Source organism: Hippoglossus stenolepis, chromosome 2 (genome assembly GCF_022539355.2).
Source record: "Hippoglossus stenolepis isolate QCI-W04-F060 chromosome 2, HSTE1.2, whole genome shotgun sequence".
In the NCBI taxonomy this organism is placed as follows: domain Eukaryota; kingdom Metazoa; phylum Chordata; class Actinopteri; order Pleuronectiformes; family Pleuronectidae; genus Hippoglossus; species Hippoglossus stenolepis.
The window spans coordinates 12,172,999-12,200,406 of NC_061484.1; the positions used below are offsets into that span (position 1 = coordinate 12,172,999).

Genomic DNA, 27,408 nt, shown 5'->3' on the forward strand with positions numbered 1-27,408 from the left:
ATGTCATTGGGGAGCTCATTCCACCATCTAGGAGCCAGGACAGCAAACAGTCGTGATTTTGTTGAGTGTTTAGCTCGCAGTGAGGGAGCAACAAGCCGATGGCCGAAGCAGAGCGGAGTGAACGGGCTGGGGTGTAATGTTTAACCATGTCCTGGATGTAGACTGGACCCGATCCGTTCGCAGCACGGTACACAAGTACTAGTGTTTTGAAACGGATGCGGGCAGCCACCGGTAACAGGTGAAGGGAGCGGGTTTTGATATAATAACTGACAGAGGAGCGCTGCTGAAGCATTTTCATGATGGCTGCCACTGTTGTGGAGTCATCTGATGAATCCACCATGGAGACAAAGGAAAACAACTGGATGCTATATTTTCCTCGAAAAGAGGAACAAGTATCTGCTATTTAGTAGCCTGCCTAAATTTGAACCTTGATCTACGTCACATGTTTAATTGCTGTGACTGTTTGAATGTCTGTCGATAATGCTCCCTGCATATCAAAAATGAACCGAGCGGTCCAGACCCATTCAAAAATACCAATGGGTAATGGGTAACATTTTTGTGTTTTTATACTGCAATGGTGTTTTTTTCTGGTATGATAAAGGTCTGAACTGAGGGTACCTGGTTACACCAGGGTTAACTTCTGATTTCAACCTAGTGGGACCAAATTAAAACCACTCTATGCTTTTCCAACATGTCCCTGTTACAAGTTGAAAGCTTCTGATCTAGAGGGTCAAATTCAGTCTGACTGCCTTTATTATACTGCATATAATTTATGGTGCAGCTATTACTAAAGATCAATAGCACTTAAACTGCTCCATTGATATTGAAACCTGCACTGATTTACAAGCAGATAGGTCTTTGGTCAAATACGCATGCACACATGCCCACACACGCGCACACACACACACACACACACACTACTTGTATATTTGATATAATGCAGTTTCTTACCGATGTCCCAGTGTTGTCCTTGTTCATTGTTCATTTCCTATGATTGCTCTTTGCATTTGAGGCGCGTGCACACACACACACACTCACACACACACACATACACACATAGCGATCCAATCTAATGAAAAGCCAGATTTGTTTCCAGTCAGTGCAGTGTGTGTGTGTGTGTCTGTTTGTCTCCAGTTTGAAAAGCCAGCTGGCCAGAATCACGCACAAAAAGACAAACAAACACACACAGTATTTTATGCTTGAGATGACACTATACTTTTTAAAATACAGTTAGTGTAAAATTGGTTCTTCGGTCCAACATCAGCAGGGAGTTTTGGATCATCATGTTAATCACTTATTTACAAAGAGGAAGATGGTAATATTATTTGACCCTGGGGACACCAACACTTAATATGCAACCACTTCTCAAAACTGCAAGAGGCTTTCATTGAATAGTGAAAGAATATTGTAGCATTTTTGACTTGTGTGTTATTCTCATAATTTTGGCTGTTCTGACTTTGGGGCATCAACACCTGTGTTGCAGAGACTCAGGTCAGGCAGAGTTAATGGTTTTAAATTGTTCTTGCTACAATAGCTAACCCAGGGGTTTGTTTTTGTGTTCAGTTTTACATTAGTTTTGCATTACAGAGACAAGCATTACAATTTATATGTAAAGCTAATTGTATTTGGAAGGCTTTAGGAAGCTTGTGCTGCTTAGCATTGTGTCTCCTGTATATCTGCACCTGAGATGGCAAGTGCAAGGTTTACTTGTGGTCAGTGCGGCCACAGATATGAGAACACCAGGGGTTTGTACATAGCTGTATTGGCAACTGGACTTGGCTTGAGTGAAACTCAAACCCCAGTTGTGTGTGTACAGCCATATACAACTCATTGTAATACTGAGACCTGAATGACGGACAAATGATGAGAACAGGAATACAGTTTAAAAAGTACCAGAATTTCCATTTACCACACTGTTTTCATGATCTTGGAGTATTCTTGAGGAGAGCAGTATTAAGATGTACAGTACCCCCTTAAATTCTCCTCCAGAAACCTCGCTTCCAGCATATCAGAAGACAACAAAGAGAGCAGCGAAAGAATGAAGACTGTTGGAGGTGTGGCCGAGTGTGTGACGTGGAGGTTCAATGGACAGTAGATGAGCTCGGGCTCTCAAGCTCTCCAGAGTGCGTGTGTCTGTGAGGGAGAATCAGTACATCGGCATCGTCTGCTGTTTATCACAGTTAACGTTCCTGTTCCTCTCTTCATTTCTTGTTAAACTCTGAATATGGTACAGTTATCTGTGGGCCAGTGCCTTTAATGCCACTGCAGAGGAATGAATCTCTACTCATATGCAAAAAAATGTCTGCTATTACAAACCCTGCTCACGGAAATTTGCTACCAGCAGCTGTGTGTATGTGAGCCCTGTGTTAACTGTTTGGGTGAGAGGGTCCAGCTGAACTGGACTTTCAAACCCAAAGACAGAAACAACCAACTCCTGCAGAGATCTGTTTTTTCAACACCGATTCTGTGGAAAAAACAAAACTCTACATGAAAATGTGTCCGGCACAAAATGATGATGCAATTATGCTTCTAACATGAGAGAAACGTAACATATATCTGTCCACATATATTATATTATTGAATGTTTAACTTGTCAACGGCAACATAAACAGCTTTCCAAGATGATAACTTGGGGACTGTCTCAGCTTTGATCAGCAAAAAACTAAAGATTGCAGTAAATAAGAGACACTCACTTTTAGTAAACTATATAGGTTTAAGTTCCATTCACTGACGCAGTACAATTTGCGTTACCTCAGACATGAGCAGACAGTCCATCCAGTTGACGGAAAACCCATCAACACTCTCGCACTCCTGCACATCGAGCTCACTGTTGAACGGTCGCTGTCATTTTTCAAAATCAAATTGCAGATTTCCATCTTTGGGCTCCACAACCAGCCGGCTGAGTCAGAGTCAATTTGGAGCAGTGCATCAGCCCAGCACCGAGGATGCCTTTCTCAGAAATTTGATCCCATAAAATGTTACTTGAAATGTCAAACCGCTGGGCGACCTCATTGATTTGCTGATTTATCAAATCACTGGTTATCGGCAACTGCAGCAGCACAGGGTCTGTGACACGGATGTTTTTTTACACCCATGAGTCCTGACAATACATTTTAAAAGTCAGTATAGGATTACATAATGCATGGGGCGTGGAGTGATAGTGATCTTTTGGGGTTATTATTGACTATTATTCACACACTTCTACTATTGCTGGTGTCTATTCTAAATATGGAGCTGCTGCACCGACCCATACTTCTGCCATGGCAAACCGTTTTCAGTATGTCACTCAAACGTTCACTCTCTCCAGGATTTGGATTGCTTTGGGTGAAGATCTCACTTCTAACACACTGAACTGCACTTAAAACTAATTGGTGAGAGAGTGATGAAGAGAGGGATTGCAGGACAGGCTGGAAATCGCTCTCTTTCCTTCGCTCTACACAGACCCTCTGCACAGTGCATGTCCCACCGACGCCCACAGCAGCTCCCTGCAACAACCGTGCAAGCAAAGCATATTGAAATTCACCCCACGCACCGAATACTGACAACAGGCGCTTCCCTGCTCTTTCCCTCCCTTTATTCGAACATAGAAAGAGTGTGGGTTTGTGCATATCGTGCTATGTGGGGGAGCTGGAGGAAGAGACAGAGGAGGAGAGGTGTAGAGCTGGGTACTCCTGCTGCAACCTCTCCGTGTAATGCGTCTCAGCCTTGGTCCCCATGCAGCATCCTGAAGCCCCTGGGTCAGCGAGTCCAAACAGGAACCTGGATACTCATCCACGCATCAGTCACCCACCAGCTTTACCCATTATACCCGTCACATGCTGCGGATTAGTCCAACCAGCCACCCACTGGGAACAATCATGTTACCAATCATCACCAGTAACCCAACAGGTCACCTGGTCATCTATGGGCTTTTCATCCATCCATGCATGAATCAATCCACCCATCCACCCAGCGGGGGGATCGCAACTCTCTCCCCGGGCACATGTGCGCGCCGCCGGGCTGCATGCGAGCGTCTTCCTTACCTTGAGCGCTTCTATATCCAAAGACGTGGACCGGTCCATGACTAGAGAGTGAAGTAATACTGCAAATCAGTCACGGAAATACAAGTCCCCACGGGTGGACGAAACAGGGATGAGAGGGAAAACTGAGAGCAAAAAAAAAAGTTGGGGTGCTCAGAGTCTGGAACTCAAATCCCCTGGATTATTGTCAGGATCGGATTATTAATATTCCAGCACGGCGGCGACGGGCTTTCTCAGTTTCATTCCTCCCCGGTGGGAGAATCAGGACTCCATCCCGTGGAAGTGTCACCCCCCACCACCACAGCGAGCACCTCCGGTCCCCGGTTTGTCCGCGCAGTGGAGGGAATAGAGGATAATACGAGATAATTACAGCCGTGCGCAACCCTGGTGTTTCAAGCTGTGGCTTTTGCGCACACTTGTCTCCTGCTGGTCTGTGTGCGCAGACGGATAGATGCCGTTATGTGAAATCCCCGGTATGTTGTTGTTGGAGTCTGCTGTTCGTACAGTGCTCGGCCAACTGGAGAGAGGAGTCCGGATCAGACAGCTGATATTCCTTTGCCTTGCCTGGGCGACTTCCATGCGGCAAATCGCCAGAGACACCAGCTCTCCCCGAAGAGAGGAGAGAGAGAGAGAGAGAGGAGAGGGAGCAGGAGAGAGAGAGAGAGAGAGAGAGGGAGGGAGAGAGAGAGAGAGAGATAGAGAGGGAGGAGAGAGAGAGAGAGAGGGAGAGGACAGGAGAGAGAGAGAAAGAGGGAGGGAGAAAGAGATGCTGGGAGAAACACTGAAAAGAGGAGGATAAGGAGAGAACTGCCAGAGTTCAGACGAGAGGAGAGAAGGAAGGACGCTTTATGCTGTATGTGGTTCCAGTGACTGACCGGTATGTGTGTGTGTGTGTGTGTGTGTGTGTGTGTGTGTGTGTGTGTGTGTGTGTGTGTGTGCGTGCGTGCCTGCGTGTGTGTGTGTGTGTGACAGAGACAGAGTGGGAGGGAGGAGAGAGAGGGGGGTCTAATCAAGTAGATGAATGAAAATGCTGCTTTGCCACTGAAGACAAGAAAGATTTAAATGCACAGGCTGTTGCAGAAAGTCTGCTGCTACATAGAAAGAGTGTATCTGTACCAAACTGATTAGCTGATACAGTCATTTGAATAGAACACAGATATAATCACATTGGGACTGTGGAGAGATATAACAGATAAATAAATCATGCATATTTATTATAGCCGGATGACAAAACTTTCTTTCTTTCTGTCTTTTGTTTTTTCTTTTGTTATTGTGTGAATTGTCCACATCCTTCTCTCGCCTGTATAATAAGGTGTCGCCGCCTGCTGACCACCAGGGCTTTGTATTATCTGTCACACACACACACACACACCTATTGAGTAAGGAGGAGAGGTGGAGAAAGAGGGGTGGGAAAGACAGAATTAGAAGAGGAAAAGGAGACAGATGAAGGAGAGAATAGAGGTGAAGAGCAGAGAGAGTAGAGCGTGGAGGGGATAGAGGAGGAGGGGAAGTGTGGCGACAAAAGGAGGAGAGGACAAGGGGGCAGAGGAGAGGATGAAAAGATGAGCGAAGAGGATGAGGAAGGGAGAGAAGAAAAGGATGGCTGAGGAGTGGGATGGAGCGAAGATGGTGCGGTGACAGCAGAGGCAGGCGATGGGATGGGAAGAAAAGAAAATCAAGAAAGGGGACAAGAGGAGGAACAAAGAGGGGGAAAGAATGAGCTGATTACAAGAGAAGGAGATAAGAAAAAGAGGGGAGAGAATGGAAGGGGAGGAGACATGGAGCGAAGTCCATGAGTTATTCTGAATAAGTGACAAGTTTGACCAAAATCTAGCATCCACAGTTGGATCTAGAATTTTTTCTAAATCAGGGGCCATGAAGGGGCCCCAATTTACAGAGAGGGGCTGTTTATATGTCCAACATCCAGGCACGATACCTGATTCAGTAAGGTGCATATTTACATCCTTTACTTGTTGACTATGACCTCAATAGCTTTGAGCAAAGCCACACATCATTTATTATATTAAAAAAATTGTTCAAGAACATTGTGTACTTCAAAAACGCTTAGAAAATATATAGTCTGAACAAATTGTCATATTTAATGTTAGTATTGTTGGGAAGTGACTAGTTTATTTTTTGAAATAAGAGACGACTGACAGCACAGGAACGTTTGTGGGGCCAATCAGATTCCAGCTGGGGCCAGTGCCCTCTTGGTCCCGCCCCTGTTACCATCTCAGCGAGATTGCTTTCATCAAGGACGATGAGACATATCACAAATTTTCATGATAATCTGTCACAAAATGAACACTGAAAATTAAAAAAAAGAAGCAGGAATACCTTGGGAACACGTCATTAAATATATGTTGGAAATTGGTCCTTGTTCAAGCTTAAAGAGACAAACACATTTAACAAAATGTCATATTTATTGTTAACATTGTTAGTAAGTGACTAGTTTATAAAAAAAAAAAGGGACTGCTGAAAGGACATGGGCACTTCAGGGACCATCAGCTTCAGCTAGGGCCAGTGCCCCCCTGGCCCCACCCCTGGATCTGCCACTGATATTATCATCTCCGTTTAAGCCAGATTCTTTTCATCCAGGACGATGAGACGTATCATGATAACCTGTCACAAAATGAACACTGTGTGAAAAAATAACACTAAGCTGAATTACCATGGGAACACGTACCAAGTGTTGGAGGGATTTATTTTTAATGTCCCCAAATCATTCAATACAACAGAAGACGTGACAGGAGATTTAATTACTTTAACTTTTATTGTGGTGCAGACCATCTTCACCAGTTGTAGTTTGCTCACAGAAACGTCCACTTCTGTCCTCCTGACCTATCAGATATGATGACTGCAGGCGAGCAGAGACAGGCAGGATATGCTGAATAACGTTCTCGCACACACTCGGACCATCCTCTGCTAACCAAGCGGAAAACACAGAGCCACGCTGTAACAAGGAGGGATGTGATTATCGCCCTCGTCCAATCATATTCCACAGAGGATTCAAACCCACGTGATTTATTATGCTATTCATTATGTATTTGGTGAATCTGCAAAGGCCAAACGTCAGGCGTTCACCAAATTTACATTATCAAAGAGACGATGTGTGTTTTCAGCACTGTTTTGTTGATCTACGACTCCTGCGAGGCGTCATCATACTTGTCTTCAAAGATTTCTCCTGCACCTTCAAAGCCTCCGCATCAAGAACCATTTCAAGTCCTTTCTGCTTTACGCTATTGTGATATCCTATAGGCTTCGTGTAAAATGGGCTTGAGTTAAATGGAAGTGGTTGCCTCTGAGAGTTGGTGTGTACACAGTGAGATATACTCCATGAGCACATACACATAGGTGACCCCCACACACACACACACACACACACACACACACACACACACACACACACACACACACACACACAAAGCTATAGTTCTATTGAATTGCACACAAGAGACCACGGAGGAACATTTGTTGAGGGAGTCAGTCAGAGATAACGAACATCATATTAATGCCTCACTCATTCTCTCTGCTCCCTCCTCTGTTTGTCTCACTCTCCTCTTTTCTTTCTCAGCTCTCTCAATACACGCCTCTCTCCATCCCTCCCTCTATTTGTTTCCAATCCCTCTCTACCCCACATCTCTCTCTCTCTCTCTCTCTGTTTCCCTTTTGATGTTGCACTCTCTCAGCCCCTCTCTCACTCGCGCTCTTTCGCTATTTCCTGCTCCTCAGTATCAGAGGGACCAGCCCCACCCCTCCACCATCTCTCTCTCTCTCTCTCTCTCTCTCTCTCTCTCTGTCTTTTCTATAAACTTTGCGCTGCCGGGCAATTAATCATCTTTCCGAGGACTCGTTATTTTTTATAAGGGAGCGTCTGACCTCAGATATGGGCACCCAGTCCTTTGCCAGCTGGAAATGACATCACCTGTCTGTCCTTCCCTTCTCCCCCCCATACTCTCTCTTTCTCTCTCTGTCTAAAATATCCCCTCTGCCTTTCGCCTTGCATTTAGAAAAACCATAAACCGTTTTCTCGGCATCCATACTGTCTCTCATTTACTTGGTTTGATATCTCTGCTGCTTGCCCAGATATGCAAATACATAAACAGAATCCCCCTCACTTATTCCAGTGACTTTATTGCCACAACTGCTCATGGAAAGGCAGCTGAGCGTTATACTGAATTTTACTTTGCTGCACAAAAAAGGCTCATGAAAATGATCACACAGAGCAACACTTCCCCTGGGATCGTCGTCAAATTGGCAGATGTGGTTTTCACAACAGCCCCTTATTTTTCTATGAACACTGTAGTTTCTGTCCTCGTGTGTTATTTTACCTGCCCCACGAGTCTGAGGAACCCCGATGCAGCTGTGCAGCGGCAGTAACTGCCTTTAGCAGACTTCTCTGTCTCCCTCTCTCTATCCCATGGCCTGCTTTCAATGCTCCCCTCGGCTGTGAACAGATAAGAGAGTTATTCTTCTGCTCCGACGCAAAGTGCAGCTGTTTGCTTTGCTAGCTGCAGAGAGAGAGGACATGTTCATTGGATGGCCGCATTATTCTCCTGGCCATGCAGCATAAAGTGACAGGAACTTGCAAATTAGTGATTAGCATTAGCTGGCTACCCAGAGATAATATCTTGGATGCACATGAGAATGGAGATGAGAAAGTTGGTTTTGCTTATTGGTTAAAGGGATAGTTCACCCAAAAATGAAAATGCACTCATTATCTACTCACCAGTATGCCGATGGAGGGGTTAGTGAAGTGTTTGAGTCCACAAGCCACTTTTGGAGTCTCCGGAGTAAACAGTGTTGCAGACAGATCAGCGAGAACTTGCAATAGCTGCAGTTACTGCAGCAGTAACAAGGAGGAGGATAACAGCGGAATTATTTTTTGTGAATTTATTGATCAATAAAACGTTTTTTAAATCTCACCAACCTTAAGTTCTTAAACATAAACTAGAATTACCTCTGTCTTTTCTTTATCTCTATTTGGGAGGAAAGAAAAACTTTGTGAACCCTAAGATGGACACCACCTGGAAAACGCAAACAACGCCGGCCCAAAACAACATGGTGGCAAACTGTGACAGCTGAGGTAAAAGAGATGGGTCTAATATGGGGAGAAGCCCCACACGTAGCTCGAGGCAAATTGTTGATGCCTTATGCCCCTTAAGGGAATAAGAGGACTAAATGACTGTAGTCTGTCACGTGAATAGTTGATTAACAAAAACGGTTAGTATAGTGTGTAATTTTTTCATGATATTATCGCCTTTATAGAAATACTGCTTGGCATTTTTAAAACCATTTTCTTACATAGACAGAACATTTTATAATTTAATGGAGAAAACGTCCCCAGATTAATTGATCATTCATAATTGATCAATAATGAAAATAATCATTAGTTGGAGCCTGAATAGTGAATTTTACGTGACCGTTTAATTCAAAAAGTTAAGGATTTTAAGAGCTGTTATGTCATAGGAATATAAGAATCATTTGACATATTTTGTAATGAAGCTCCAGTAAGTCTGGGAACGTTTCCATGATTGAGCTGCTAGAGAGCGAGTGAACTGTGGTTTAACAAGAATGCAACACGTACTGATTGTTTCACGGTGCATTGGCTTTAATATTCCAACATGCGTTTCATTCTGCAGTGCATGTGTGTGTGTGTGTGTGTGTGTGTGCGTGTACTTGTCTGTGTGAGAGTGAAAGAGGAAGAGAGGGTTTGTGTATGAAAGTGGGTCTGTTGTTTAATCACTTCCTTCATCCCTCACTCCTCATTTGTGTTCATTTGCGTGCTTGTCTAATTATTATTTAGTTTGAGTTGCCCTCGCAGCTCTTTGACAGCAGATTGTAAAGCATCGGCCCAGTATCGCAGGTTTATTTATATTTCTTACAGCAGGTCATTAGACCCTGCTCAAGCCATTTACACATCTATTACTGGGGCATTAACACTCTCCCTCCACTCCATTGCTGCAGGGATCCATTCGCACGGCCTGCTTTGCTGTAACGTATCAGCACACACACACTGCCATGTACCATAACATCTACCTCAGTGTCCAGTTACATTGAGTTTTTAATACACTGCTTCAAGGTCATACATAAGCACACACCTGCACTGCATAGAATGCCCAATTGTGTAATGAAATGAGTTCAGTGACAAAGGGGAATGTTTACATGGACAGCAATAATCTGTATTGGCCTTATTCTGAACAAGACATTTCTTTGAACATGATGGTTATAAGAGTTGCAAATAGCTTATTATATTCATGTTCAACATTACATATCAACATTACGTCCACTACGTCATACATCCGACACGTGAAATAGTTCAATGCACGATGCTATTATAGACCTTGGAGTCTTTTTTTCTTATTTTGCAAATGCTTTTACTCCTTATTCTTTTCCCATCTTGTTGAGACTCTGCAGTATGTCGATGGCTCAAAGTGCTGTGAAAACTCCATTAGGGTGTTATAATGTGATTAAGATGTATACATTTCTAATAGAGTGCAGCTCAGGCCTCAGTTTTCTGTACGAACCCAACCGAGCTATAGGTTTTCTCTGATGCAGCCAACATGACTGAACCTGATCTGAGTAATTCTAATAAATATCATTCAAACGTTTTGACTACAATGTCCACATAATGCAAGTATGGTTGGAATGCTCCACATGTCTTAATTTGATTATTGCTTATTCCGAGAATGACCTTATATTGGTTAAGGTAATGAGAAAATGCTGTTTACATGGCAGTGTCTTATACAGACAACACCATTGTCTTACTCAGTTTAATATCAGAATATTGACGTCCATGTAAACACGCCTATTGACTTACAGAAATGTAAGAATTTCATGTTCTTTGTCTTCTTTCCACATTTAAACGTAAGGCTTCAAACAGGTGCATCAATGCATCTTCAGCGCTAGCGCTTGTGAAAGAAATATTTATTTTCAGCTCGGAGACAAACTGAGTCAGTAGGCATACAATCTTAGGCAGACAGGAAGCTTTTCTGCACAACAGAAAGTGAATGTAACAAAATAAACTAGATTTTGAACGTCACTACATATGAAATAAATAATAAGCCATAGTCTCCACTGCCCTGACTGTGAAAATCTTTATGCAGGTGAAATTTATTGCCAAGTTAATGTACTGCATAACATTAGTCACAAATTGCTTAGGTGTAATTTCATGGAGAGACCGCGAGACAAGTCACCCCAGTGGTTTCACATAAATCATTTGTCCCCCTCAATTAACTCTATCAAGTGTCTGTGACAAACCCAGCCTTCCCAGAACATATGAGCGAGAGTAACAGAGACAAACTCTGCAGTCCTTCGTTCACATGTCACATTCATTTGCACTTTTGATAAACGGCGGGCCGAGCTGCAGACCAGCAACTTAATTAGAGAGAGATATTCAGCAAGTCACTTGTTCTGAGGCTGGAATGCAGTCATAATTGAAGAAAATAGCTAAATGAATTCATCTAAAAATGTCAGCGTGTTGAATAAAAGATAATTCTGTCAGCTGATGTTATTCAGAAAGCCCTAAAAGCCTGGTTAAGAAACAACTTAACGTGGTGGTTTCTGGTTTGGGATCCAGCCGCAGATTATGTATTCAATTATTTAGACAGTCAACTAAATCCAGTCAATCATCACTGACACATGAATTGTTGTTGATTATTCTGTGTCTGCACGTATCAGAGTTAGACCAACAACGAAAAAATAAAATAAAATAAAACGTTCAGGCCAGGAAGACACCTTGAATAACAAAGTGTTATATAAACAGTGCTTTAATATTATTCATTGTAAACACTATGCTGTTATTAATAATCGTCCATATTTATAGTGCGTTAATAATTACAAAAATCTATGTTTAGTATAACCCTAAAGTCTGTGGTAGGTTTGGAATCAGCTGTCTGGCTCAAAATAAAAAAACACTACACAACCCAGAAGCCACCGCGTTTCAAATCTCTTCACGCTGATTGGCCGGCTCAGGGTCCAATCCTCTGGCAGGGACACGTCTCTCAGTCAGAGCATCTTTCCGTCATGGCGACTGTTTGGGCTAAAACCGTCTCTAAGCTGACGGCGCTGTCTGTTTTCTTCCTGCTGGTGCTGTGCCTGCCGCCCGGGGGAGGACAGAAGAAGAAGGAGGTAACGCTTCACCTGTTTGAATTCATTCTCTACGCGAATATTGTGTTTTTGTTCATGAAAGACGTGGACAGGTTGAATCTTCCGGTGTGCGACAAGCTAGTGAGAATGAACAGGAAGTGAGTCCGGGCTCAGCTCTGTTTGCCTTGTTTGAGGAACAATTGCTTTTAACGTGAATGAAAGAGACGACGAGCAATTGATCTTTTTGAAATACAATCTATTATTTAATTATTAAATCTAAGTTTGCTGTTTACAGATGCCGGGTTCAGGAATTACAAGCCTAACTAGTTAAGCTAACAGCTAACGTACTGTTGGTGTAAACTATCATATAACAAGTCTTGTGTGTGGAAGCAGCACTAACATGTGCTACGTATTTACACCTTCATCCCTCCTTTGCTTTCACACCAGATTCATTACTTAAAACAGTATTATCAGCATTATCGCCCTCAAGACTCTTGTCTTGGAAATGATCAGAGCAGGAAGTGCTGTGTTGCACTCCTTGGTAGCTTGACAGAAACATCAGCCGATGCTAGCGAGATGCTCGCAATAACCACTGGAGCTAGCTTGCCTGCTATCTGCATCAAGGCTGCTGCACATCTCCCTAACTGTTTCAATACAGGTGTTATAGGAACATACGCTGTGTGGTGGTGTTTTCATTGCGGAGATAGCAGGGTTGTTTAAGCCTCACGGAGAGCGAGGAGGAAGCCGTCGAGCTGTACTTCCTGGATCTGACACGGGGGAGGGGGACTGTAATAACCTCAGAAACAGAAACATGTGCGGGATCCCTCTCCCAGGACGGACAGAAGTGTAATAGATGCTGTTGTTTGTGATAACTTTACTTCTCGCATTATTACAGCAACATGAGTGTGTACTATGTATGGGAGGCCCCAGAAAGAGAATGAAATATGTTTCTCAGACTGGAGGTGAAGATGCAAGTTGTGATGATCAGACAGGGGGCAGTCTTTGTGATTATTACACTGATATATTAACGTGTCTTAAACAGTTGAAGACACTACATCTTTCATTCAGGTTATACTATCATGTATATTTGTGTTATTTAGTTAATGAAACTTTATTCATAATGGTCTCTCTAGAGCTGCTTTCAGACATGATCCCCTGCTGAACTTACAGCAAGCGAGTGTGGGGGGGTTAGATGGAGCTGTCTGCTGCACCCGGCTGCTCCACCTCTGGCCTGAATAATGCGGAGGATTTGTTGCTGTTGTGAACGCGACAATGCCGATAACCTCCCGCTGTGTTGTGCATGTGTTTAAGGATGACTAAACTAAGCTATACTCCATAGCCAATTCTCCGGACTCTACTCAGAGGTCATGTCTGAAAACGGCTTATGATTATACTTTAATGCACACTGGCCGAGCAGTTGTCTCACTAAACAGCTTACATGTATAGTGTCACGTCTTACCTGTGAGTCATGGCTTTGCACATTTGCTGTCATCTAACATGAGAAGTTTCTGTGATTCAAAAGCATCAGCTTTTCACACATTTGTGCTTCCTCATCATTGTTGTAGCACACTATGGGGCACCTCTCCTCATGCCTTGGGACGGCACATTAGCTTGATACCTAATTGTTTACACTTGCTTCTAAGAAGAAACATTTTAGAAGCATAATAATAATTAACCACATGTTGTGTATTTCCTCAATAAAGGGATACAAGGAGAAATTTATGAGGAAAATGATTTCTGTGATGATAACATCACTTGTGTATGTGCCACATAGAAATAACAGCAGTACACTACCTTGTTTGAAACACCTTGTATTTTTATGAAGTTCTTGATCCAAACATGAATAAATATGCAAAAATATAAAGATTATAACCTTAAATTATTGATATGATATGAATGAAAGTTCAGTTGGGAGATACCAACCCTGACAGTGACATGACGCAATCCAGTAGAAACAAGACGCCTCTGTAGAATTCATTGGATCTGAAGAAACGCTCATTTCATTTTTCGGTTTTATAATGGTGTTGCAGAGTGAAGGTTCCTCCCTCACAAACCATCTTTGACAACAACTGACAGCTAACATGCCAAGTTTAATTTAGGCCTGACTTCAAGTTACTATGACGTAACACCCACAATGTTTATCTTCTTAACCACTTAAAGCAACACTTGGCACCAGCTAAAAATGAGAAGCAGCAGCTGAATGTTTTTCTACACTGAGTTGCTTATGATCTTCAGCATCAGAGCCTAGAGAATTTTTGCATCTTACTGACCTCAGTGTCTGAAGTAAGAGTTGCTCAATGCTGTGCCCAATTACTGTTATAATTTCTCACGCCAATTTTTACTGGCTCATGCAGCAGGATGCAGCTTTTGTGCGCAGGCTGTCTGTTCCGCTTTTAGATTCGCCGACGGGTCACAGCAGGACACCGCTGAAGAGTGAATCATGAGATTTCTCCATTGGTTAATCGAGAGTCATTGTCATTTTTACGTTTTCCAACTTTTTATTGCAGAAAAAAAATGCAGCTTTCTTAGATTGAATTTAAATGTGCTTTTATTTACACGTTTTACAGTTCTCACACATCTGTGTTTTAGTCGCAAATGCAAGTGTATTTGCTTAAAGTGAAAAATCCTGAAGTGGTGCCAGTGTCTGGATTCAGTGTCATAGCTGTGAATATGAGAGTGTGAAATTGCACTGCCATGCCCTATCATCCCATGTCCTTTTTTTTAAAGCTAGGTTTTTATTTGAGACAATACTACATTTGTACATCTCTGTAGCCAACTATGCTGTTATCCTACAGTGCCATAGCAAAAGAAGAAGTCACATGCCTCACCCTCTAACAACATTGAATGTATATAAAGATGGATGACGCGTCTCAACTTCCTCCCACTATCCAGAAATTTATCCCAAATATCCCAGATATGAATGCTGCAATTTTGCACATTTTAGAGCCAGAGTCTGAGGCGACCAGGAGACAGAGCCCTGTTATTATAGCATTAAATAACTTATTAAAACCAAACTTCCCAGTAAAAATTGCACATGCAGTGTGATAAGAACTACCTAGACTGACTGAAACCATATTTAAGAAACAAATTGTTTGACGTTTCCTTATTAGTGGGGTCCGTGTCCTAACTAACATGGAGAAGGCACGGTTTGACCTGTACTGCACCCAGCCACCAGGGGGCGGGTGTGAGACTTTGGCTTCACTTTTGGGGATTGGTCATGTTGTCCATTTTTATATACAGTCTATGGTTAACACCCAGCCTGCCTCTCAAATATGCAATGCCTCATCAGCACCTTTGTTGTCAGCCAATTTTGCATATGAATAGAAATTTGACGTCAACAAATGATGGAATGAATAAATAAAGAAATGCATGAGCAAATACAGTACATGACAGGTGAACAAATAGGAAAAAAGGAATGCATAAATGATTTTATGTATCAACAAATGAATGAGGCTGAGCGGAAGACAAAGTTGATGAATAGATGGACCGATTAGCCATTGATGGAAAAGCATTTGAGCGAGTGAAGGGAAAGCCAGAATAATTGAGAACGCCATATTTGCACCACAGTTTCCTGTAAAGACTTCATTTTATTTATCACTTATTTTGATGGCGCTGCATGATGTAAGTATAATTAATGTGTCACAATCTAGCTTCTTGTACTTCAGACATTTCTCTAGTAAAAGAGTACAATTCTTTGCCAAATGTATTATTTCTTATTATATCAATCAGGAAGCTGAATTGACTTGACAAGTTTAACCACCCTGTGACCCCTTTTGACCTGACTCACAATGTAGTCTTTCTTCTTCATTCGTAATTATGCTTTTGTTTGTGTATTATCACCAGAAAGGAAGAGTTGTTGTGTTTTTGATACATTAGAATGAGCGCTTTATATCGACATCAGGGGTCCTCTTGCACTGAGTCTGCCATGTTGCATTGCTATGTTTCTACAGTAGCCCAGAATGAATAAACCAAATACTGTTCTTCATTTTGTTACTTTACCGAAAGGCCACTGTTGGTTCTCCTACACAATTAGATCGGGAGAGATGGTCAGTTGGTTGCAATCTGAGAGCTCACCAATAGATACCGCTAAATCCTACACATTTGGTCTGAAACGTGTGACTGTGTCCCAAGTATTAGATAGGGGTTAGCCGCACATACTTACACACGCACACACACACACACACACACACACACAGACACAGACACAGACACACACAGACATACTATCAATGAGCCACAGAAGAGATATTGAGGAGTTATAATGTGAGAAATGTACTTTCCCAGTTGCCTGCCTGAGGCCATGGCAGAGGAGGTGGAAGAGGCAGAGGAAGATCTTATTTAGCTGAAAATGGACAAAATATGGAAGCAGCACTTTGTATTCATCTCACCAACTTCAGCTCTCTCTCATTGCCCTCCATCCTGCCCTGGCCATTGCTAAGCTGTAGGGCTGGGAGACATTGGCTAAAAGTTATAAAAAAGGCTATCCTGGACCCCTTAACAGTTAAATACCTTTTTAAAGGGGACATAGCATGCAAATTCCACTTTGTTAGTGCTTCTACAGGTTAATGTGGGTATCTGGCATGTCTACCAACCCAAAAACTCTGGGGAAAAAACACTCGCGCGTTTTGTTATAGTTCCTCTAAATCAGAAACGTCATGCTTGAGCGACTCGATTGCGCTTCCTGGGTATTGTGTCGTAACAAGGAACTGGAAGTCTCCTACATGGTCTTGGCCCCCGTCCCCCACACTCGTTACTTCGGGTTTACACGGAGGCTGCGAGCAAGCGCCGTTCCCAAGCACGCAGCGGGCTGTTCACTGGAGAGAGCATTTCTCCGCTGGTCAGCTCGCGATTCACTCACATGTGGCATTTGTCTGGATCGTTGGGTCTGGGAGGCTGCAGCAGCTGCTCGGGCGCGACCGCTCGCTCTCCCGTGCGTGAGCTGGAATTTGTGTCAGCGCCACACAGCCAACAGTGTGGAAGACTTCCGCAGTGTTCAGCGCTACTGTAATCCCGAACCCCGACATTCAACGGGTACAACAACAAGCGGAGAAAGCAGAATCGCGGGCTGACCTTATAAATACAGTCTATGGGGCTGACCAGCGCGAAATGCTCGTCCCGTGTGAACAGCCAGGCGGCTGCGCGGCTGCCTGTGGCGGTCTTCCACACTGCCAGCTGTGTGGAAGACTTCGCAGTGTTCAGCTCTACTGTATGCCGGGTTACAGTAGTTACGCCGGGTTACGGACGCGGAAGCGCCGCTGCGAGGCAGCGCAGCGCCGTTCTCCAGCACGCAGCCGCCTGGCTGTTCACACAGGACGTGCATTTCTCCGCTGGTCAGCCCCATAGACTGTATATATAAGGTCAGCCCGCGATTCTGCTTTCTCCGCTTGTTGTTGTACCCGTTGAATGTCGGGGTTCGGGGGTAAATGATGGTCTTCATAGCCCCCCACCTCTCTTTCTCTCTCTGTCTGTCTGCTTGTGTGCTTGTAGTGGATGGGCAGAGGGGGACATTTAATTATGTGATTGGGAAAATTAAAACTCCAGGACAACAGAAGGGGAATACAAAGTATGGGATGCATATTTGATAATTTATATCATATAAAATATGTAATTTATATCGTTTAAAATCATGGGGGGAGAGGGGGGAGGGGGGAGCTGGCTCATTAGCATTTAAAGGAACAGGCACTCAAAACAGGTCACTCTGTGGAGGGCTGTTTTATACAGGGTAAAAGGGTGCTGTTTTATATGATCCTTGTGGTATTTTGACCAAAGTATGTTACAGACATTTCATTAAGACCCCAAGGAACCATATCAACTTGTGGTAAAATGGGCATGCTATGTCCCCTTTAAATCTCAAGTTAACATTCTCAATTATGTGTTTTTGGTGTTCCATTTTCTCCCGTTGGTTTGCCTTTTGGTTAATAATTATCTATCTAGTATAGTAATACAAAAAAAAAGTCAATATATATGTGTGATTAGATATGACAGCTCGTGACAGAGTAAACCATGTTTTTAATTCAGTGGCACACTAAATGCGAAGGTCTGAAAGAGAATCAATGACACTTTTGACTTTAAAACGTTGGTGCCAGGCTTTTGATTGGGTTTTGATGTAATGTAGCAATTGTGGTTTGGATTTACATCTGTTGACTTCTTTCATAGTTTTACTGCTCATCCAACAGATAGAAGCCTAACTGTGTTTAAATATCTGTTCCCATTTGTCAAACTTTTCTGGAGCCGAATTTAAGACCGACTTCTATCAAGCTAGGAGTTTGCCCTTGGCGGCTAATTTGATGTTGTCTCCACAATAAAAAAAAAACTATGAATCCAAGGGTTACTGTTGTTTTTATATAATTATTTTGGATGTGAAATATAAATTCTCTCCAATGTAATCTCTTCACAATTTCACTGTTATTCACTGAAAAATCCAATGGGACCAAAACTCTGCTGGGAAGTGAAAGAAATGTAACAAAGGTATGAGGTAAGGAAGCACCACTATGCAGCAAGTCTATTACATAAAAGAACAGACAAACACACCTTCAGCATTAGTTGACTGACAGTTCAGTTAGGGGTGGGCACTGTCGCTCACTGGCTCCACTGGGGAAGAGCATGTTGGCTGGGTAATGTTGCTTCATGGGTTTGCAGTGGAATTTCAGATTAGCACTGTACAGTACAAAACCTCCAGCAAAAGTGTGCTGCATCATGCTGATGGAAAATGGCATTAATGTCGGAGCCAGGCCCCTGAGCAATGATACTGACAGTTTTGGCCAGTGTTATTTATGCCCTAGAAAGTTTAATGTGTAAGTAAACACGGGAAGTGTTCGCTTTTTTTTCACTTTTCCTTTTCTTAGAGTTAATCAGAATTTATGTACTGGTGATAAGTATGAAAATTTAATCTCAGAGGGGGCAAGGAGAAGTTTAGGATGAAGTTAAGTATTGAGACAGACAGATGGCAAGAAAGGAAGAAAAAAGAAATGAAAAAAATAGGATAGGGCAGCAGTGCTGGACCCCTGCCTTTTTTAAATCCTGCGATGTGGCCCTCGGGGAATGGAAGAAATAGTCATGGAGTGGGAAATAATATTTATATCCCTTCAATACTCCCTCGTTCATCACCCCAGCTCTGCTAGATATTATATCTAGGTTGTGTTATGTTTCTGTCTTAAGGCTGACCACAGCACAATGAAAGGACCAATGTAAGCACTTCCTATACCTCGGCACATGGAGTCGGGGGAGGTAAAGAGAGAAGAAAGTCCAGGGCAGTGAGTCTGAGGCAAGGAGAATTATTTACCCAGAGAGTTATATATCTACAGAGAGATAGAGATTGCAAAGTCGTAGGCTTGCTACTTCACCCTGGGACCAGTCTAATAAGTGGATCCAAATAATAAGAGCCTGCTCCCCTGCACAAAGAGGCCCAATAAACTACTGGGTAGGCCCTTCAGGGCATAACCCAGGACACTTGCTGACTTTAGACTAGGGCTTATGAAGCTAAATATTATGCAAGCACTATTGACTCTTAGTTTTCCCTCTGTTCTCATATCTGAGCTACTTGCAATGAGTTTTACAGAGCATATAGTTTGCAAGCGTCACTTTGTTCAACCATCTGTGTTCTTATAGGGAAAAAGCTCTGTATTCTGCATATGAAACTGTTTCTGGGAGTTTACAACTCATGTGGCCACATTATTTTAGCAGTGTAATTACAAATCAATCCTGGGCCACATATGAAGGACCCCCTACTCAGCTGAAGTACTTCAGCCTGCTACAGTTTCATCATGAACCAAACATATTTTTACACTTGATCTATTGATTCATTTGTGGCCACCTCCACATCATTAACACTGACTACCACATATTGATTTTCTATTTTATTTTCTCCAAAGGGATAAAACTCTTATTTCTTTGTAAAGCTGTGTACAAATCAAATCATTGATTTGATTTCCAGCCACTCCCAACCTTGAGTTTAGCCATACAGCTCTGAACTCTCTATTGTACGCATCTGTCTCACGGTTGTACTGTTTTTCAACATGCTAAAAATTACTCACTGTACCACCTAGCTCTTGATACAGGCTGTGGTTATCTCTCGCCTGTGATGTCCTTGTAATGGACCTTCCTTTAAGCAAACCCTTATAGATGGCCCAGAATGCATTGATGCATCTGGTCTTCAATCAGCCTAAAAGGGCCCATGTCAATCCATTGCTCATTGACCACCACTGGCTACCCATTAACTTCCAGGGCCACATCTGTGTTTGCATCCATCTAGTTGAACTCAATCATATGGGGTTATGCTACTTCATGGCCATCGCGTTACTCCAAGGAAAGTTGTCTGGCATTGTTGTTCCTGCATATAAGGCAATCACGGTCCAGACTCTTCTCATGTGTGGTTCCTCTGCTGTGAAACAAGTTACCAAGTGAGCAGAGCAGAGCCTCTATATCTTCTTGAATAGTCATCTCTTTCAAGAGCACCTCCTCTCACCTTACTACTACACTACTGTGCACTTTATACCTGGTCTCCTACACTTTCTGTTCAAGAAAGTGTTTAGCTTTGAGCTCTTCAAGGTCTTCTTCTAAACTGAAGCTAGTTTTTTTCCTGAAGTTGGCCTCTTTGGAATAAAAGCAACTGCCGAACAAGAAAATGTTAACATCTAAAGATTTGTGCTTTTTTTCTGTGAAAGAAAAGTGGATTATAGTTTCAATATTATACCATTTTGGTACTGATCAACAAAGTTGTTTCCTATGTGTGCACCTGTATTTTTTTGAAAATGTGTTAGCTACATCTTTCCAATGCCAGAAAACACTGGGTTTGACATATACTTGATTTACCCTTCTTTTCCTTGTTTACTTCCATTCCATCGACTTTGTTAGTCTTTTTAAATTCCTGCCTGTATTCTTTCTTTTCTCAAATGGGCCTTGTCCTCTGGTTTCCCTTTTTTTATGCCTGCACTCCAAGGCTCAGTCTCGGTTGATTCTCTCTGTCCCGTTTTTCTTTTAGGAAAATAAATGTGACTGTTTCAAGGGTTCAAGAGAGATGAATATTGTATCCAACCCCTTTTCCCTCATGTGCTGCCAGTAATGCCCAAACTGCAGCTAAAAAGCCCCCATAATGGTGCCATATTTTGCTCAGGGAAATGTTTCAATGTTCTCCCAGTGAATTCAGGGGTGATTTGTTTGGATCTCGCTCATTAGCCGTAGTCATCTGAATTATTGATGCAGTAGTGTCAGGCCTGCTTTCCCAGTGACTGATGGCCTGTGTTCCCGAGTCATTTTCCTCCCCTGTTATTCCTCCCTCTCCCCCTCCTTTTCCCCTTCCCTTTCCAACACTTCTATAACTAATTTTGTGAGAAGCTAAAGGATTTATTTCTCCCACCCCCAGTCTCCTTATCTAAGACTTACCCCTCCCATGTCACCTCCACTGTATTTTTTTACCCTCAACCACCTTTCTTTGAACTTTGACATATCTATGATTATGTGGTGTCATGCAATGATTTCTCTCTCTCCTTTTTCCCCACTACCTATTCTGTCAGGTTGTCCGCTTGTCTTATTTTCCTTTCTCCTCTCTATGTGACAAGTTGAAAAGAAAATGGTAAATTCCTGGTCCGTTATGTTACATCGGTGATGTGGTTAAAAAGATCATTCAACATAACATCACATCCCTCTCGTGATTCTTTATCCCAATTTTCATGGGTGTAACACATACCCTTATTCCTCTCTCATAACTGTTATTGCCATTTTCCTGACATTTCCGAGGCTACTTTCTGGGCCAGCCAAGTTAAATCTGAGTGGAGTGCAGGGTGTGTCCTTGTTGTTTTGACAAATTCATTCCTCAATGCTGTTTATCAGTGGTATAAACATTCTCCCTTTGAAATGACTTTGTCTCTTTTGCTTTTGCTTGATGAACCCTTGAGTCAGGTCATTTACTCAACCAGGATTTCAGTCACTTACTCTATATATTAGTCAGGTATCCATTCACTTAACCACCATTTTCCAGCAAGTTACTTACAGTTTCTTAGGGATTCTAGTTAACCACTCTGATTAAGTAATGAAACTGGTCATTCACTGGTTTTTGCCATTTGATCCCCTTGTAAACTGCCGTCATAAACTTGACACTGACTCACTTATACCCCTTTTCCACCATGGCAGTTCCAGGGCCAGTTTGAAGCCCGTGCCTAATCTGAAGTTTTATGTGTTCCGACGGCCAAAACACCTGCTTCTCAGACAGAAAAACATGGTTCCAGAGTGGCACCGACTAGTTGCTGGTCGAGAAGAAAGAACTGCCTACGTCAGAGGCTGGGGGCGAGTTTATTATGACAAACAACACCAACCAAAACTTTGTTGTGGCCACTTGTGATCAGAGTCAGGTTGGACTGAATGAATAATTTAATATTTTATATAAGTGCTGAGTAAATTTATGCGTTATTTTATACAGTTGAGGCATAGGGATGTAGACAGTGACGTATATGGTGACGTAATGACGTGCCTATTAGAAGGTTTGCAAGTTGAACTAGCTCAGCAGTTCCTAACCCGCACTAGCACCAGCCCAGCACTTTCCACTTTGGTGGAAAAGAGGGTATAACAGTCATTTGTCAAATTGTCTGTCAAGTAGATAGTCTGTCACTGACTCACCCACCACGCCACCCCTTCACTTTGCAACCGTTTCTGTAAATTCTCAGTCAAAGACATACCCGATCAGCCTGTCCATCAGTCCTGGGTTTGTTCCACAATTCATATTTAGATGTCAAATGCCATTTGACATGTAAAAAGCATTGACCTCAACATTAAGTCTATATTTCAGGCTGCGGGAACTCTTCTGATAAGGGTGCAAAACAAATACCACCCAAGACTTACCCAGTCATTCAAGTCACCATATTTAGTGTATATAGTCTTTTGTTTTTAATGCACAGTATGTTTAAACCACACATGACCAGTGCTACAACTTTCTCATGTTGTGAGCTTAGCATTATTCTTTCCGTCAGCCACTGACCTGCTGATTGACCTTTCTTTGACTGCTGAACTCAAGCACACTAAAATCTCATTGTGTCTTGCTGTTGCATCAGGCAAACTAATGCGATGATAGACATGGGGACCTTCTTCGTTACTCTCTAACTGCTAATGGCTAACACACCTCTTCTCTGATCATTCATCCCTGCCTGTCCTCATCACTCCTTATCTCCAGATGGAAATGTTGTTATAACCGTACTCTCCTTTGCCCCGTCTCTCTGTATCTTTCTTTTCTCTGTCACTTCTGTACTCATCCCAGTTTCATCTTCTTTCTTTACCCCTCAACTTTCCCCCTTCGTCCTCTATTTATCTGTTCTGCTCCTCCTTTGGCTCCCATATGCTTCCCCCCCTCCCACCTTCCCTCACAGTGACAGGCCTGTATAGCTGATATGAGGTGACATGTTATCCCACTGTGTGTATATGTGTGTGTATGAGAATGTCTGTGTCTGTGTCTGTCTGGCTTGTGGCTGATAAGACGTCACACTGTTATCCTCCCAGACAGACCTGTGTCACCATGATGGTTCACGGACCACACACACACTCACACTTAATACATATGCACTTACATAGACACAGTCTTGACTGAAATTGTGTGTGTGTGTGTGTGTGTGTGTGTGTGTGTGTGTGTGTGTGTGTGTGTGTGTGTGTGTGTGTGTGTGTGTGTGTGTGTGTGTGTGTGTGTGTGTGTGTGTGTGTGTGTGTGTGTGTGTGTGTGTGTGTGTGTACATGTTGCCTGTCAAAGATATCTGATGATTCTCTCTTATTAAACTCTTAGTCGTTCTGCTTCACTGGCAGAGAGCCTGTTAACACTCACAGGGCTAAATACACTGTGTGTGTGTGTGTGTGTTCTTTTGTGTGTTGTATGGTAGACATGCTGTCATCAGACTGATTTAAAAAGACACAGAGGCTAAATATAGTTGAAGTTAGAGCGGCATATTTCCTCTTCTCTGAGGTTTGACTGGTCTCATTTGACCTGAGGACAGAGCTCTTTGTGCCAGTGAGAGTCCTTGTTGGGTCAGTGTGGGCAAGCTTCCTGAAAAAAACATGATCACGATCCACAATGTGAACTGTGATCATGCTTCTCAATTGTCACGAAATGTGCAGTTGAATATCCAGACTCAAACTAACCAAATCACTTCATTCCCCACTATCACCTCTTTCTATTCTTTGTGTTTTTCTTGAGTGCTGTAATGTGTTGGGTAGTGATGACTGCTGAATGTTTGTGTGAAATATTTGGGATGTTCCTTTGGATGCTCCCTTTTTAGGTGGTTAAGTAGATCATCATACTGCCTCACATTGTTACCCGACAACTGTTACGTTTTCTTCGAGAGATAACTGAACCGCTGTCACACTAACGGCCTCTACCATACTACTATCTCACATAGAATTGTTGTCTCATACGTTGCACATTAGCATGAGTTATTTGATGAACACCAAGTCTCCTTTTTCTGATGAGGATTAACATGATTCCTGAGTGATAATAATGTGGTTAGACATTTTGTGATTTTGCGATGATTTAAAATTGTGTTTGATTTGAGGGGGAATTTATGAAGTAATCTCAAATCAAACAGGTAAAATCCAAGTGAAGTAAGAATCCGTCATTTAGGTCACAGTCTCTAGCTATAGCAGGAAACAGGACAACATTTGGATGCTTGAAGTCTGGTCGGAAACAGTTTTTGCAGAGTTGACAAATGCCTAGCTGGAATACAGTAAAAGCTCTCCCTAACTGTTATTGTCACTGAAATAAACAAGGAGAGCAAGCGGATACTTTTTGAAATGTATGGCCGACAGATCATGTCTTTAATGAGGAGCTTAATTTGTCATGATTGTTGCACCCCTTGTTTCAACTGAGGAACTGGTGGTCGCTCGCCCTTCCAGCTGTTCAGATTATTGACCAGCCAATTAGTCTCAACAGCCAAGCTCAGAGCACAACATGATTAGTGCAACTAGCTCAGCTTCTCCCCTGTGAGACTGACACTGCTTTGCAGTTGGCTGTAAGACAGCTGTGGCATGCTGGGCTAGAATAAGTTACTGTAAGTCCACATTCAGCGCACTTGGACAGGGGGTTAATGCATTGCATTTTTTTCCTAGGCAATAAAGCAAGTGAGGCTCTGGACAGAAGCTTCTCTCTAGTGGTCGCATTGGTGGCTCATTCTGAAATGAGATCTTTAGTCAGTGCACCAGTCTATTCAGGTCTAACTGCTTCATCAGAGAAAGGTTGGAGTTAAATGTCAGTGCAAGTGTCTAGTGTAGGGCTGCATGATATTAGGAAAACATGCGATAACGCTGTTGAATAAGTATACAGTGTTAAAGTCTTTCTATTTTGGTTTCACTGCTCACATAGACCCCATACAGTAAGTGGTCTATGCATGAAGACACATGAAAGATGAAAAATACAAATTGCACACCACTCATTGTTTTGGGCGGCCTGTTTACTTCAGGTAAAATTTTAAGCCAACTATATTAGTAAAAATTATTATCTATGCATACTGAATTTCGATTCACTGAGCCTTTGCCTTTGCCACTAACAGTTTGCAGCGAAAGAAAATAAGTAATACCAGATATGCAATTACATTTTATGTGTGAAAAAGCTTTAGAGTGAAACAAAAAAATTTAAGAGACTGGTAGTTCAGACAACATATAAACCATGGACAAATAAACTAGTTGCTAAATCTCGGACTTGCCATGAACTCCAATTTTATCATATGGTTTCATATTTGTTTGAGCAGCCATCCTAATTCTTCCCCTTTACAACTAATGTGGCATAATGTGTATAACAAATAGCTTATCTCCTGCTTATAGCTGTTGGCAGTGTATTTACCTGGGGTAAATTTATATTTTAAGGTAACACAAGTGGGTAGTTATTTTTTCCTCGCCCAATAAAGTCAGGGACACTCTCAGAAAAAGCTGCTCTAAGAAGCTGCTCTTCCATGTGTGATAAGCCTATAGAGACTGAATGCTCACCTAAGCAGAAGCACATAACAAATGTGAATGGCTTATAAGGCTAATTAGTAGCACATTTAGCTCAGTTATTAGGCACTAATACTAGTGTTAGCTTCCAAAAGATAATGAGTTAGCATACTAGGCCAATTACACTTGTATTGCCTGTATGCCCATCATGTGCTTGGCCCTGACTTTGACCATTAAAAATGATCATCGTAGGCAGATTGGCACAGTCTGCATTCTGGGCAGGTGCATTAAGTGAAGAGACAGGCAGAGAAAGGAGTAAGGTTACACAGTGGTGAAACACAGTACAACGGTTAAGTCAAAAGAGAATTGTGGCTGACCTGGTAGTTAGAGTGAATCACAACTTTATGACCTTGACTGAATCTAAACCCCTCACTTCAATGTGTTCTCTGTCTTTTACATTTTTTATATTACATTACATTTCATTTAGCTGACGCTTTTATCCAAAGCGACTTACAATAAGTGCATTCAACCATGAGGGTACAAACCCAGAACAACAAGAATCAAGAAAGTACAATTTCTTCAAAAGAGCAAAACTACAAAGTGCTATATTAAGTGCCATTTAAGTGCTACTAAATTGTTAGTTTAAAAATGTTATTCAAGGTATAGTCTGAAGAGGTGTGTTTTTAGTTTGCGGCGGAAGATGTGTAAACCTTCTGATGTCCGGATGTAGCCCAGCAGTTGCCACCTTTATGTCTCTCTGTCTACTTGAACGTCCTTACCTAATACCAATTGTTGTTGGGACAGTGCTGCAGGCGATATAATCAAATTCAGGTCAGTCATTCCTTTGTACCTGGAAACAATGGTGTGACAGTCGTTTTTTTGTGTTTGACTTGACTGAGCTCCCCAGCGGTTAGGTAAGGTTAATTCATTATTTGTAACAAAATTGATTTTATAACGTAACGTCCTTCATTTACAAAATGTTCATACATTTTGATACTGGTGACATAATCTAACACAACCAACGGATCAGAGTCTGTGAATTGGAATTGGACATCCTGAGTTCCCCCTTTTAATTTAATAGCTTTGTAAAAATCTTGTTTTAGTTTTGTTTTCTATCTCTTGAAGCATCTGCTGTCAAAATAAGCACAGAAGAAATTGTGCATATCTTAGGCCTACTTGTACTAAGGCATTAGCTTGTAAGCTATGATTCCTCCAAAATAAAATCTTTAAAAAATGTTATATGACCAATGCAACACTTTATTGTATTGTGTACAATAAAATGCTAATTGTGAAGCACTGACCAAAAGTTGAATATTTAATTATTAAAGGAGACATATGCTTTTTCAGTTTTTCTCTGTCCTCTAATATGTCTGCAGTAAAGCTGAAGCTCGTGAAACGGCTTATC

General features: G+C 42.2%; 2 protein-coding genes across 2 annotated transcripts in view; one reads left to right on the forward strand and one right to left on the reverse strand.

The window, feature by feature from the left end:
• LOC118115073 (zeta-sarcoglycan) overlaps positions 1-4,597 on the reverse strand; it is a 323,672-nt gene extending 319,075 nt beyond the window's left edge. The window contains exon 1 of the mRNA XM_035166010.2: positions 4,023-4,597. Within this exon, the coding sequence (XP_035021901.1) occupies positions 4,023-4,061 (39 nt within the window). The 5' untranslated portion in view covers positions 4,062-4,597. The remainder of the gene's footprint in view (positions 1-4,022) is intronic.
• A 7,390-nt stretch (positions 4,598-11,987) lies between these two features.
• The window catches only part of tusc3 (tumor suppressor candidate 3), a 66,414-nt gene continuing 50,993 nt past the window's right edge, over positions 11,988-27,408 (forward strand). Inside the window, exon 1 of the mRNA XM_035183491.1 lies at positions 11,988-12,149. Coding sequence (XP_035039382.1) covers positions 12,045-12,149 — 105 coding nt within the window. The 5' untranslated portion in view covers positions 11,988-12,044. The remainder of the gene's footprint in view (positions 12,150-27,408) is intronic.